This window comes from Trematomus bernacchii, unplaced genomic scaffold (assembly GCF_902827165.1).
Source record: "Trematomus bernacchii unplaced genomic scaffold, fTreBer1.1, whole genome shotgun sequence".
In the NCBI taxonomy this organism is placed as follows: Eukaryota; Metazoa; Chordata; class Actinopteri; order Perciformes; family Nototheniidae; genus Trematomus; species Trematomus bernacchii.
This window is the reverse complement of record NW_022987727.1, coordinates 13,466,351-13,480,579: the sequence shown is the minus strand read 5'-3', so window position 1 is coordinate 13,480,579 and position 14,229 is coordinate 13,466,351. Positions and strand designations below refer to the sequence as shown.

The following is a 14,229-nucleotide window of genomic DNA, read 5'->3' as shown; positions in this document are numbered from 1 at the left end:
GAGCTAAAAAGGCAGCGAGGCAGAGTACGCGGAGGACTTTTTCTTTGCTGTGTTTCTCAGCAAAAGATGAAGCAGAATCTGAGAAAACCCAGATAGAAAGAAATGCAAAGAGCCACTGTAGCGAGCAACAGAGGGAGGGCATTTGGAGCGTAGAGCAAATTTTGGCGGCAGGGGAAAATGGCCACCAAGTTGGCGACGACCCGCCTCTCCCATATGGTGTTATCACCTGTAGGTTTGCGGCAAATTGGCAACGAATGGCAGCATATGGCATGGGCAGCCCTCCGCCTGCGTGTCAGGGTCTGCTGCCTTCACCATCTCTCCTCCTGGTCCTGCCATTTTCTCTCATGACACAATCCCACATTCTGTTACCGACTGTTTCCCTCACCACTGCTAGTTTTATTAACCTTCATTTTGTGATATAAAAATGTTTTCCTTAAGCCTAAGTCCCTTGGCTGTGCTCCCCCCTCCTGTATTCACATTCCTCCACCTCCACACTGAGCGCGACTGACACCACAAACAGTCTTAATAGCCACCTTTCAACAATAACTACAGGGCTTAGACAAGCCGAGATGACAATGATTTTTTTTCCTCTCCGCCCTGTGACATCATCGGCTCCACTGAGAGAAAAAGAAAAGGCAAACGGACTGTTAAACCCGATTAAGAGAAGCATCAGCTGAACACACACTGCTGCCAGTCCCTCTATCCTCTTTCAGACACGCCTTCTTTTTTCCCCCTTATCCCATGTCACGGAGCTCGCTGCTTGAGATATGCAAACACACCACAACACACTTCCCAGGGAGCAGGCCGCCTGACGCTGAGCCTGGCACCTGACTGACAGGTGTAGCCAAGAGGAAAGCCAACGCATGCCACCATTCTCTGTGATAGCATCGCCGCTCTGTGCACTCCACTCCAAATCTCTCTCTGTACAAATATCCTGCGAGCTTTAAGCTGACACCCGGTGTCTCCTGGGCTTTTTCTGCCGTCTCCGTAGGTATCACATTTCACACCCCGGTGAATAATTGCCGATAAAATAACCGATTGTAGAAGTGTAATTAAATCCTACACATAATGTTAGGCGAATCCTAATGAGGCGCAAATCTGCGGCATATAGGTTTTATTTTAATCTTCCGTTCATTTCACCCACACATCTTTACTCGTGGGACGTGTAGAAGTAAAAGGAAGAACGACAGTATTGTCACGCCTGCTTGCCTCGGCTAAATCTGAAGTGCTCACGTACGTAGCCAACTCACTCCCCCCCCATCCTTTCAGGAGTTTCTGTCCTATTTATCGTTCTTTTGTCACATGCAGTTTGTCCTTTTGCACCAGAGTCTTTTTTTGCATTGGTAATGATGGTCTCTCTGCAGAGAGCCTCTTTCCCTCATTTGGAAGGACTTCTTCTTTTTCCCCCTGTGTGTGTTTGGGTGCGTCTGTTGACAGCAGTGTGTTTGTGGTGGCGTTGACGGATGCTCATGCGAGCAGCAGTGTGCCGTCTTTGAAGCCCGAGTTAAAGCTTTCTTTGCCCCATTTCTATCAATCATTCATCACCGGAGGCACTGGCTTTTGGTGATTAAAGCTTTTGCTTCTGGAGGGCAGCATTTGAATATGGATATATAATTCATAGGCATTGGCACACAACACGCCAACATGCATTCCATATGTGTGCTCACAAGCAAAAGCGCACCAGTGCTAATAACTCTGAATGTCATCTGTTGGCATATTCCATATCCATTCCGCTATATGCACTTCCATTACTTAAGGTTTGTCAGATAAAGATTCCTGACATTTCATCCATTGCAGGGTTTTTAATCAGAGGTTGCTTTTACAAACGGGAGTCTGCATATGTGTGTGGAGGTTTTTTTAATTTCATTTTTTTGTTGAGTATAAGTGGTTAGAAGACTTAAAGGTAGGGTAGGTAATTCACTTCAGAAACACTTTTTGTTATATTCCATGGAATGCTCTTAACATCCCGATAGCAATGAATACATGAAATGCTTTGACAAAAAAATGTCATCTGTGGAAGCCATGGCGCTGTAAAAAGCTCGACCAATTATTTTAGCCGGGCCGGCTAAAATAATTGGATGGCCTACCTGCCTGTCAGCCTTCCATCTCGAGCACAAACTTATCTCGTGCCCTCATTGGTCATGTGCGCGTTAGTGTGTGTTGGAGGAGGGGCTCTGTAAGGAAGTCTGAAGGAAGGGGCAGATTTTTTTCGGCTGCATACTTTCAAATTCTAGCTTACTCGAGCTGGTTTCTCCATTCTTACCTACCCTACCTTTAAACGGACATTCAGTAAAAGCTGAGGTAAGAAATTATTGTCAACACTAGGTTGTAATAATAGATTAAAGGAATACTTGAATTCCAATTTGTAATTTGTATATCAATAACTCACCCTGTGTTTCCTTGAATTCTTAAAGAAATGTTTGTTTTTCACGAATGCCTCCTGGTTGAACGAGGAATCTGGAATCAAGAATAACTTATTATTCAAAGAAGCCATATTATGCTTTTTGGGGGATTAGCTTTCCTGTAGTGTGTTATACAGCTTTTTGTGCATTGAAATGGTCTGCAAAGTTCCCTCCAGAGGGAGTTTCTCTCCCTGCCTGAAACGCCTCCATTTGACTCCTTTGTTTACTTCAGTAACATAGTGACATCAATATCTAAGGTGTGTGCTTCTAATGGCCAGCGCTCCAACACATTGAGCGTGATAGACTAAGGGGCGGGACATCTCTAAGCGGTTGATCAAGAACATCGGTGGTGCGAAGTCCATAGGGACTTGGCTTGGCAACTGGAAGGTCACCAGTTCAAGTCCCGGCAAGACCAAGTGCTACAGAGGTGTCCCTGAGCAAGGCACCGTTCCCTACACTGCTCCCCGGGCGCCGTACATAATAATGGCAGCCCACTGCTCCTAACACTAGGATGGGTCAAATGCAGAGAAACCGTTTCGTTACTAGTACCTGTACTATGTAATGACAATAAAAGTAACAAAAAAACATCAGAATCGGTCAGCTAACCAACAGAGCAGACTGGGCTCTGGTTTCAGACAGAGGGTGAAAAGAGGTGCTGCAGCACAGGCAGTATGAGATGAATAAAGAACTTTTTGAACATTAAAGCATTTAAACATGTCACAGTAGAGGCACACAATCCAAATATGAACCTGAAAAGGAGCATAATGGGGCCCCTTAAAACAAGTTGGGTGAACTTTTTTTAACAAATGCTTTGATAAAACAGCCCCATTTACTTAAATTCAGTAAACTCAGTTGGATTGTTGTACAGGGTGTAGGCATGCAAGACAAACAAGATTTTGTTCAAGAATTCAAGGTAACGGTGTAAGAAATGTATATACAAATGATCATTTTAGGGTTTAAGTATTTCTTTAAGTGGGTTTAATATTGGCTAATGATTGTTGATTTGTACTACTGGTGTGACTATTGAAGTTGTAATGGAGTTAGTTAGGTTAAGCAAAATCAAACATTTTTCATCTTTGCTCAGTCATTCATCCATTCCTTGCTTCCTCCCCTTCCCTCCACCAGAAACCATCTCTGAGCCGGCAGACCGACCCACCCCCAACCCCCTCGCCACCACCCCCAGCTCAAGCTCTGTTGCCACCATCACCACCCCCACCTCCTTCCACCCTAACATGGTGTGGGCCATCCCGCTTCCGAGGACGGAAGAGCCATCGACCACTGAGTGGCCCCCTGCCACCACCATCTCTTCCACCCTCATCAACAACAGAGCAAAACAACACCACATCATCCACACCCAGCCGCCGCAGTCCACCACCACCTCCACCCTCCGCAGCAGACCGCCCCCCCCCGCCGCCGCCGTCTCCTTCGATGGCTCAGGCAGTGGGGAGCCCAGCGGCGATGACCAGACGGAAGAAGAGGAGGAACAGGAAGAGGAAGAGGAAGCAGGTAGCGGCGTTCCAACGGAGGCCAGTGGCGCAGAGGAGCCTGTCGGTAAATCACTGCTCTTTCACTTCATTACCCATAATGCTTTGAGGGCTGTGTGGGAGGGGCTTTTATTTTCCAATAATGGGTTGTACCAACTCTTTTCTTAGCTTACATCATTACACATTCATGCCATCATCTGTTAATTGAAAGCCACAGGCTTGTGTAGTTCTCTGGAAATGTTTTTGAGGAGACAAATGTCAAAGCCAGACAGGCAGGGAAGATAAATCTTTGTAAACAGACACTGTTTGTGTCATTTCCACTCGCAGAAGATGTATATCTCAATTTCAGAAAGGAACGCATTTGCATGGTTTTGCTGTCACTACATCACCCATGCTCTTTCCCCCTCCATTCCGCCAGCGCATCGCTCTCAACAGTTAGCAAAACAAAACGCAGGCTCTGTAAAATACACTGCAGCAGGCCAGATGAAACTGTTGGCCCGCATCTGGGGACCGCTGGAGCCTGACTTGACAGGCTGATGCGACTGTGAGGTTGAGGTGTGAGTGTGTGTGTGGAGGTCACATGACAATTCTCAAATCTTTCTCGACATGCACTCCTGACTGTAACAGCACGCTGCCGTTTCTAGACCTCTGCTTGAACAACAAGGGATGGCTTCTTCTTTTTTTATTCGGTTGTTGTTTTCCATCCATCCATCCAGCTCGGCTGACAGCTTGCAGTAACAGGATATGATTGATGGGCAGCGTGGCCCCCAATGTGCTCTTCCTCCCCTCCTCGCTCCTCCTCCTCGGCGAGTCAGAGATTTATTCTGTTGTCAGAAGCTGACCAGAGTGCGCGAGGTGTGTGTGTGTGTGTGTGTGTGTGTGTGTGTGTGTGTGTGTGTGTGTGTGTGTGTGTGTGTGTGTGTGTGTGTGTGTGTGTGTGTGTGTGTGTGTGTGTGTGTGTGTGTGTGTGTGTGTGTGTGTGTGTGTGTGTGTGTGTGTGTGTGTGTGTGTGTGTGTGTGTGTGTGTGTGTGTGTGTGTGTGTGTGTGTGTGTGTGTGTGTGTGTGTGTGTGTGTGTGTGTGTGTGTGTGTGTGTGTGTGTGTGTGTGTGTGTGTGTGTGTGTGTGTGTGTGTGTGTGTGTGTGTGTGTGTGTGTGTGTGTGTGTGTTTTGAAGTGCTAGCGCGCACATCAATCTGTGATCAAAGTGTGAGCAGATCAGGAGATTGTACAGCGTAGATTTAAACATGGGTATTCAAATCTACACTTGAATGTTTCTTTAAGGTGGTTAGTTGTCAAAGGTAAGTTGTAGTTTGTGTTTGGGTGTTTAACTTATCTCCCTCTTCTCATGTCACTGAGTTCTTCCAATCCAGAGTGCACATATCACTATCTGACTCTATAAAAGTAAGCAGGCCAGAGGTGTGTGTTTGTACATGGTTTTATATCCGCGCTCTGTTGAAATCTGCTCTTATGTGTGTGAGGTTGGGGGGGGGGGTGTAAGTGTGTGTGTGTGTGTGTGTTAAAATGTGTGTGTGTGTGTCTCAGTGCTCCCACTGCAGTGTGTCCCGTGGTTGTTGTGCTTTCCCCTCTGTCCCCCCTACCAGCTCTCTCCTCTTCATCGGTAAATCTGCAGGCCACACGCCAACAGATGCCCTATAAACCCTGCAACCTCTCTCCTCCTCGCCTCCTTTTGACCGCGAGTCCTTGAGCGGCACGTCCCTCGCCTCTGACGTCTTTACGACTTGTTTAGCCCCTAGCTGTTTGCCTCCACGATTATTTCTAATCTCTGTGCGGCCATAAACTGCGCCACTTGGACCACGACGGCTGCTCCACCAGCACCATCATTAGAGGACTGAGCTTCGCTGCTGATACACACTCTCATTCTTCACAGGGAGAAAGCCCAGCCACTTTTATGTCTTTTATGTCCCAAGATAGCCAGATATACGGGGACTGTAACACAATCACAGGCTTTTTTTTGTTGCTCTCCTGGGAAGCCTTGAAGTTAACTGTACACCAATCAGCAGTGAGCAATAATCACATCCCCTCATCATTTAAAGTTCTCTGTGTGTGACATGACTGGCAACAGTGCCCATTACGTGCTCTCTGCCCGAGTTCCAGGTGTAAAATCAATTTTCCATGAATAATGCCATATAATCACTCCTGACAGATGCCTCTATTAGTCCAATCACAGGTCAGCGGACTGAAAGCTCGCAACCAGCTGCAGAAGCTAAAGCAAATTCTGAATAAAACAAAAGATTGTAGGTTTTAACCTTAGATACACTTTACTCCAGCTGTGCCGGAAAAGTCTCTCTCCCATGAGGTTTCTGAGATAAGCTGGCTGGAATATATGAATGTTCTACAGTTTCATGAATTATTTTAAGCCCCTGTGTATCACCCCCCCCAGGTCCCACATTGGCGAGCACCACAGTACCCACAGCTGAGGACCGGTCCTCCTGCGACAACACAGATTTCGGATGCTGCCCCGACGGAAAGACACCCTCCACTACTCCAGAGGGCGCCAACTGCCCCTGTAAGTCAGAACGACCCTTTCTTTACCCTGTCATTACCTGGTTATCACCCTGGTTTTCCTTCTCTATTTTCTGGTTTCCTGTCAGTCGCTGCTATACTAGTATGTGAGGGACTATGTCTCGATCCTGGGGGTCAGCAGCAACTGCAATTAGCTACCATTACAGTTGAAATGATGTTGGCAAATGTAAACGACAAAGACTTTTCGTTCTTTTACTGGAGCTGGATGAGAAGAGCATTACAAAGTTTATACTAGATTCTTAAAATGGAAGCCGATTTAGCCAACTTTGTATCTTTGCGAAATGGCGCGTTACCAACGGACTGTCGCTGGTGGGTTATCAGGGATCTCTGAGAAAGTCAAACATTGTTCACATATATATTCCACCAATATCAAAATGATTTTTCATATTTTTCGTAAAAATGGAATAGAATCCCAGAATTGTTCTTTTGACTTTTTGTTTTATTATTCAATGTTAAGAACTAGGATTCAACAAACGATCTGTATTGCCACTGCACAGAACTATGTCTCTTACTCATCTCTTCTCAATGTTTTGATTTATTGCCTTCATTTATTGAAGGATTGAGAAGCAACCCAATATTTTATTCATATTTAATGTTTACTTCGGGAATAGTGATGGTGTGCCATCTGCCTTTAACAACCAGTTGAACAGGTGCTATTTTGTTTTTTCTGCAGCGATGCGTTCATGAATCACAACCCTCATATGTAAATGATCATATTGGCAGGTGGCAGGACATTTAAAAAAATACACAAACAGTGGATGTGTTACCTCAGTAATCCATGGTTGGGAATTTGATGACACTTGGCGGTCCAATGCTGATATAAGTCGTGCCAGGCCTAATTCCCTATGAGGTTTATTTTCTCAAGAAAATCTCCAGAATTTTCAATAAAGTTTGGTTTGAGTTAACTTCATATTTTAGGGCCAATGTGCCTTGGGTAATAAATAACCATCAGTGTTGTTATTCATACTTTTACTATCTTCCTTCACCCTTATTCTATTTATTTTAATCTCCCACCTGTCCTTTATTCACCCACCTCACACACATTATTTTCTCTATCAGTCTGTATCTCCCTCTTGAGCTATATCTCACTCTTTTCTCTCCCTCAGCTCAGTCATTCTCAATCCAGTCTTGCATCACTTCTTTTCTCTGTGGAGTTAGAAGAGTGTCGGGAGACTACCGAGGGCCGACTGTTGTACCAATCAGTGCCTTCTGCCAGACTCGCTTCATAAAGATAAAGGACTTCTTTCTCCCCCTTTGCTACTCCATCTCTCCTTCCCTCCATCCCTCAGTAGAAATCTGCGCTCTATTTGTCCCTGCGGTGTTACTCTGACTGATTGTGAAAGAAGGGATTCTCTCTGGCTCTAAAGGGAGCTCCGGGTCATGACTTTAAAGAGCCGGGCGTGCTGAAAGTCCCATGGCCTTCTAATAAAACAGCAGAGTTCAGTGGCTATAACATGAACCACAGATATAAGGCCACCTTTGACTTTTGTACACAGAAAGACGACAAACAGACGTGAAACATGTGATCTGTCGAGGTAGGATTTGATGACATTTTGGCCCAAAATCCATACGATAGAAGCATTTGATAGGTTTAAGCTGTAGAACAAGCGTTGTAACAAATCCGCTAAGGCCTGTAAATATTTATCTCAGCCAAAGATGACGGCGCGGCGGCAATCAATACTTCATTCAGCTCAAGTGTTGCCAATAAAAGCAGGCAGCAGGATTGGCTGATCGATACGCCGGATCCTTCTTTCTCTCTAGAGGAGGGCTCAGCCGATCGTCCGCTCATTAGTAGTGAAATGACACGTCCCTCATGCGAGAATATCCGTCTCATTGTACCTTCCAATATATTGATGCGTGCACGGCTGTCTCAAAATGAGAAGGACTCATTTTCTGCTGTTCTAATCTTCACATTTATTGAGACGTCAGAGGGTGAAGTGGCTCAAGGTTGAGTTTAGTCCACTCTCTTCGATATCTATGAAATCGTTTTTATATTCAGTTTTTACAGCTTTGAGTAGAAGTTAGACCATGGCCGTTCTTCAATTAGAGAGTGTATTTTAGCATTTACCTGCCATATAATTTAACCACGGGGATTTTTTTGTATCTATTTCTCTGGAGAAGACATCTTCCTCTGAGAATTATTGGGTGAAACATTTGGTTCCTTTGCTTAATGTGTTTAATGCAGGGCGCTCCATCTGTAACTTTCAAACAAGGCGGCACCGTTAATACAACATCAGAGATAATGACCGGCATGCTCATACGGATGTTAATGGCACACTAAGCTCCCGCTACTGTAAACTCTTCCATATGCCAGGGAAAGTCTGACAAATCCATTACATTTTACAGTTCACTAGGATCTGATAGTGAAACAGCTCCGTCCCTTTTTATCACTCTCTTTCTTCCCCTCGTTATGTTCGTCACGGCAGTGGGCCGGAAAATCACCCTCTCTGATGTTTGTCTTCTTTGCAGATTAAAAGTCAGATTTCTCTCGCCGTCCTTCTTTGTTTCTTTCTTATCGGCCAAACCTTGCCCATTTGCTTTTATTTGATGGCGCCCGTCACATCTGAATCGATGTGTGCTGCCCGTGAAAGTGCTGTAAAGTCGACGGTGGAGACGGAGGGTGTGTGTCGCCAGTGTCTGCTGTCCTTTTCATCCAATTTTAACCAGGCCTGTGTCAGTCACCATTCTGGCGACATTAAGGAGACAATTACGGCTATCTCTCACGATAATCATACAAGTGCTCTTCCCGTTCTCCGTGCCGTCGCTCGAGCAGGAGCGGCCATGATTGATTTGGGCAATTTGTCCTGCTGATTAAGAGTGCCGTGGAAGCATGACATCAGCGCCTCACATGCTCCTCCTTTCTTCACCTCACACTAATACACAGATCCCCTCTGCTTTCAGCTTTTCTCCTCTGGCAGCAGTATGAGAAAAAAGCATATAGAGAGTTGATGAATGTTGGACAACATAACCCCCCAAGGTCGCACAGGGAGGCTCTCTCTTTGCTGAAGAAAGCACTTTTGAGAGTGCCTGTGGGCTGTTTTTCCTCTTTAGAGTGTGTGTTTTGTTTCTTCCTTCATGTATTTGTGTGTCTGTCTAACTTGTTGTCTCCCTACCCAGCCCGCCATGCCTCGGCCAGCTTTTGGGATGAGTCTCCGTCTGGTAAAACTGGCCCATTTTTCTTCCCTTTTCCCTAGTTTCTTTATTCTTTCCTTCCTTCTTTCATACCTCACAGTCCACCTCTTCCACCACCACCACCCCTACGCCTCAAACTCTGAACCCCCACGCAATCAGCAACAAACTCACTAACCTCCTCTTGTCAAACACACACAATCACACGATCCATCACTAACCCGGAAACCGGCACGACCCCAACAAGGAGCACGGTGTGAAGGCAGCGGGGTAGGAGTGATAAGTGATAAGAGAAGGTGAGCTAGCGATTTTCATCTGATTTCTTGCCATTTCTCCTTCCAGCCACCATGAAGTTCAGCGGCTTCCTGCACTTGGACCAGGTGGAGGGCCAGGAGATATTCTACACCCCTGAGATGGAGGACCCCAAGTCGGAGCTGTTTGGAGAGACAGCCCGCAGCATAGAGAGCGCAGTAAGTACTGTTGGGAATATAGTTCAGTATCAATAGCTCATGGATACATTTGCTTTAAGACCTTTTCATTTGACCATGTGTGTATTAGTATTAATACACCAAATCATGGTGGTTCAATCACTATTTTTCATAAACATAAAAATATAAATTTCTCACACACACTTCTGAATAATTAAGAATATATACAGAATTAGCGTTCTGCTTTTAATTTCAAGTACAGCATTAAAGCCTCAAGGGCTGCGTTAGCACAGGCACTACATGAGCCTTCCAGAAACTCTTCAAATGTAATAAGTGTAACTATAAAAAAAACTGGGAAAAACAGACGTGTGCAAAGACTCATTTGTGAATAGCTTGCCAAACACTTCACAGAAGCAGGAAGCAGCCTCTCATGTGAGATTAATTAAGATAAATCCTTATTCTGGATATGAGTGAGATAAGTTTGGATGGTCAAGATGCCATTTTCTGTTAAGCAGTCAAAGCAGAAGCTTGTACCATAATCGCAGTTTGGCCCTGGCGCACATATCTCTACTGTCCGTGTCTTTTTCTCAGACCTTTGAACAAATGTCTCTGTTGTCAAGCCAGAGCCTCGCTCCGCCGATGAAATGGGAATGTGTGTGTGTGTGTGTGTACACTATACACATCCAGCAGCTGTTGAAACGGTGTCACTGGCCCCCACTGGGACCTAATCTACTACCTCACAGCCATTTGTGTGCGTGTCTGCGCTCGTTACACTCCAAGCCTGTGTCTTTCTGAAGCCTGGTGCGCCACTTGATAGCAACCACCCGCCTCTTCATCTTCTAACACTGGAGCACACGCAGATATACAGCACACTAAAAGATTCCAGCTGGTGATGTGTGAGGGAAAGAGAAGGGGAGAAAAGAAGGTCGGGAGGTTTTATAGGTCAATGTTGGTCCATTTGGTCCATCCTTTCCATCCCTTCGGAGGATTGCACACATCTACCCACAAATAATAGAGGTTCAGTGCCTGAAGGAGTAATCTGAGCATTTAAGCCAACTGAATTGAAGGAATAGGCAGCTTTCTGGTAGTGGCGCTAATCTGGCCAGTCTGAAAATGTCATGATATCTTGAGCGATATATAATGAAGCATACACGTTACAACACTTCATGAGTCTCACAACAACAAAAACGAGTCTCCATTGAAACCTAGCTAATACTTGTGGCCTCTTGTTCCAAAAATGGGTGAAAGTTAGTGTTCGATCTTACCCTGACTCTGTCACTGTGCCATTTTAAAATATTTTACATCCTGTATGCATATTCAAAGATGAAGTTACACACAGTCATTTCCTCGCTGAAGCAAATATTAGAACTGCTGGTTTCGATTAAGCGAATGCATTGGCTTCATAATTCCATTGTTACATAACACACTTAAGTAAAATCCATCTTATTGATATTTTCTTTTCTCTTGTATATATTTGAAGTTGATATTAAGGTAATCTAAAAAGTCACGGAAAGTAGTCAGGTGACATTACTTTTATATTGTGATGCTTAGATTAGGTTACTGTAGAATAGAACAATAGATAAGTAACAGCAGGCCCTGTAGCTCCTGAGATTTTAACCAGCTGCTGAAATAAGGACGAGGCAGAAGAATTTCCTCTTGTTACTTGTTGGGAATGTAATTAATTAATCCACCAGAACACAAACAAGAACACAATTAAAGGAAGACACTGACTGGATGTGACCTTTTTTTTAAAGGTCCCATGTCATGGCCATTTCTACTGATCATATTTCCATTGTTGAGGTCTACTAGAATAGATTTAAATTGTGCAATTTTCCAAACTCACATTGGTTTCTCATACAGCATCTCTGTATAGGATGCGTATTCACCAGGTATTCACTCTCTGTCCTAAACGGCTTGTTGGAGCTCCTGCCCCCCCTCCCTGTGAGCCCAGTGTGCTCTGATTGGTCGGGACGTTGCGAGGCTCGTTGCTGCTGTGAGCTGCTGCTAGGAGCGGACAGGTTTCCGGGTCGGCGATACAGCGAGACACAGCGAAACTCATCATGAGCACACACAAACACTCACAGCCGAAGTAAAAACAATAAGTGTGGCTTGATATTGAGTAAGAAAAAGGTTTATAACGCTGTGAGAATGGGTCTGCGGAGAGCATTTCTCCGCGATCACAACTCGTCTATTACCAGCGTTCAGGGAGCTCTATGCAAGTCAATGGGGACTCCCTGTTAGTTAGCCAAGGGATCCTGGTGTGTAAGGTGCTACACGGATTGGTCCATTTTGGTTCCCGGAAGAAAACAATGGAAAATGAGAAATCTCCAACGAGGCGTTCTGGGGCAGCATACTGTAGACAGGTATTTTCTGTGTTAGAGTTGTACTCGCTACAGGGTGTACTTTGAGGGGTTGTGACTCTGCAGACCGTTTACATGCATAAAAAGCTACATAACACACAAAGCGACGGGTAATAACCGGAAAAGCATGACATGGGACCTTTAAGTTTTAGCATGAAATGGTCCAATTTAAAGCTGAAATATTGGCCCAGATTGTTTGGGCTAAAGTCAACTTTAGTCTGTAATATCTCCAAAAGCCCTCATGGAGCACCTCTGCTTGATAAAGCTTGCACACACGGAGGGGGGGGGGGGGCTTCAGAAGCAAATCCAATCAGGAGCACATGTCAGGGCTGCACGACATTTATCTTAGCTCCTCCCGGAAACTTGTCTCTATAATTAATGCCACGGCTCCAGCTAAATGTCAATTTGTGCACCCGCACCCCAATTTGAGAGCAGTCTTTCCTGTTCGGAGAGTACAGTCTTCTGGAATTGGACTCGCTGCTATGATAGCGTAGAGCTCATTACCGGCCTCATTTATCATCTCTTCTAACTGTCCCTTCTCTCCTCCCCCTGTTTTACTCTTTCTCAGCTCAATGAGTTGTTCAGGAAGTCGGAGGTGCACAAAGACTTCATGAGTGTTCGTGTCAGGAATTTGGCTCCAAGCAACTCCATCTTGGCCTTTGTGGAGGCCCACTTCAAACCAGGTGAGAGATGGCAGAAGATTCTGAAAAAAACAGTAGCCAATAGAGAGAAAATAAAGTTGGACTCCGTTATGGTTTGTTCCCCTTTGTCTTTTAGCGAGCAAGATATCATTACAAAAAAAATACTGACTTAATTTAAATGAAATGGGATAAAAGTTAGGCCACTGGCTAAAGAAGACCTAATTACTTTTTTATGCAGAGTAAGCCACCATATCACTTTTTGAAGCACTTTATATTTCCTCTTGTAACTCTTGGACTGTAAAGCTATGTTCTCCCCTGGGTCCCAACACTCTATTAGTCACTTGTTATTACTCCTCGGACACATTTTATTCCTCGTCCACTGAATAAGGTTCATAACATTTTTGAATACTATTCCAGTAACTTGTTCCCTCCATTGTTGAAATGTAACTGCATTTGGCCACTTCTGTACAGTAACAAAACACTTTTTTATCACCATGACTCAACATCAACCTTGTCCTGTACACTTTACCTGGCGTGCAGGTTAGGGACTTTTCTATTGTTAAAATAACAAATGGAGAGGAATGTGTATCCTTGGCAGAGATGTGCACTCTCTAAATGCTTTCTACTTATTCTTTATTTGGCTCATAATATTAAACTGTGTTTGTCCTTATTAATACATATTTTAAATGTTCTTCTCAATGCCAAAACAAAACAAAATCATAACAAGGTTTCTACTTAGATGTTCACATTGAGCCAGGAAAAGTTCCCCAAAAGATGAAATTGAAGGCTTGGTCAGCACCTCCATTTGTCAAAAATGGAAAAGGAATACTTTCCAATTGATTGACAGGTGTCCTAATACAGTGACAAACACTAGACAACTCAAGATTTTCTCCGTTAAAGTTTGTTTACATCACTAATTCTGAAATCATAGGCATATATTTTTAATAAGGAGAAATTCCTTCTGTAACAAAGTGCTGAATTGCCATTATTAAGACTCATACATATGTGAATTCAATTCTTAATTATACGGTTGACGCCACAACTGGGCCTTTAAGCTCCTTTGTACCTTACAAACTCCACCCTCCCCCCATTTTGAGAGCGCAGTTTAGTGTCCTTCACACCCTTCATACGGTGCAGTGTTAAGCGGCTCTCCTCCATGGCCTGTAAAGCGAACATCTGCAGTTATGAGAGCGATTCATCTGGAAAAAAGCCAGACAAGCGGCAGGTGGAGAACAAGTGGC

At 44.5% G+C, this 14,229-nt stretch overlaps 1 protein-coding gene across 6 annotated transcripts in view; it reads left to right on the top strand.

Moving 5' to 3' along the window:
* Positions 1–14,229, top strand: part of agrn (agrin) — a 250,779-nt gene that overhangs the window by 202,046 nt on the left and 34,504 nt on the right. For all 6 annotated transcript variants that reach the window (XM_034144791.1, XM_034144790.1, XM_034144789.1 and 3 more), the window contains 4 exons: positions 3,528–3,953; positions 6,288–6,413; positions 9,902–10,029; positions 12,916–13,030. In XM_034144791.1, coding sequence (XP_034000682.1) covers positions 3,528–3,953; positions 6,288–6,413; positions 9,902–10,029; positions 12,916–13,030 — 795 coding nt within the window. The remainder of the gene's footprint in view (positions 1–3,527; positions 3,954–6,287; positions 6,414–9,901; positions 10,030–12,915; positions 13,031–14,229) is intronic.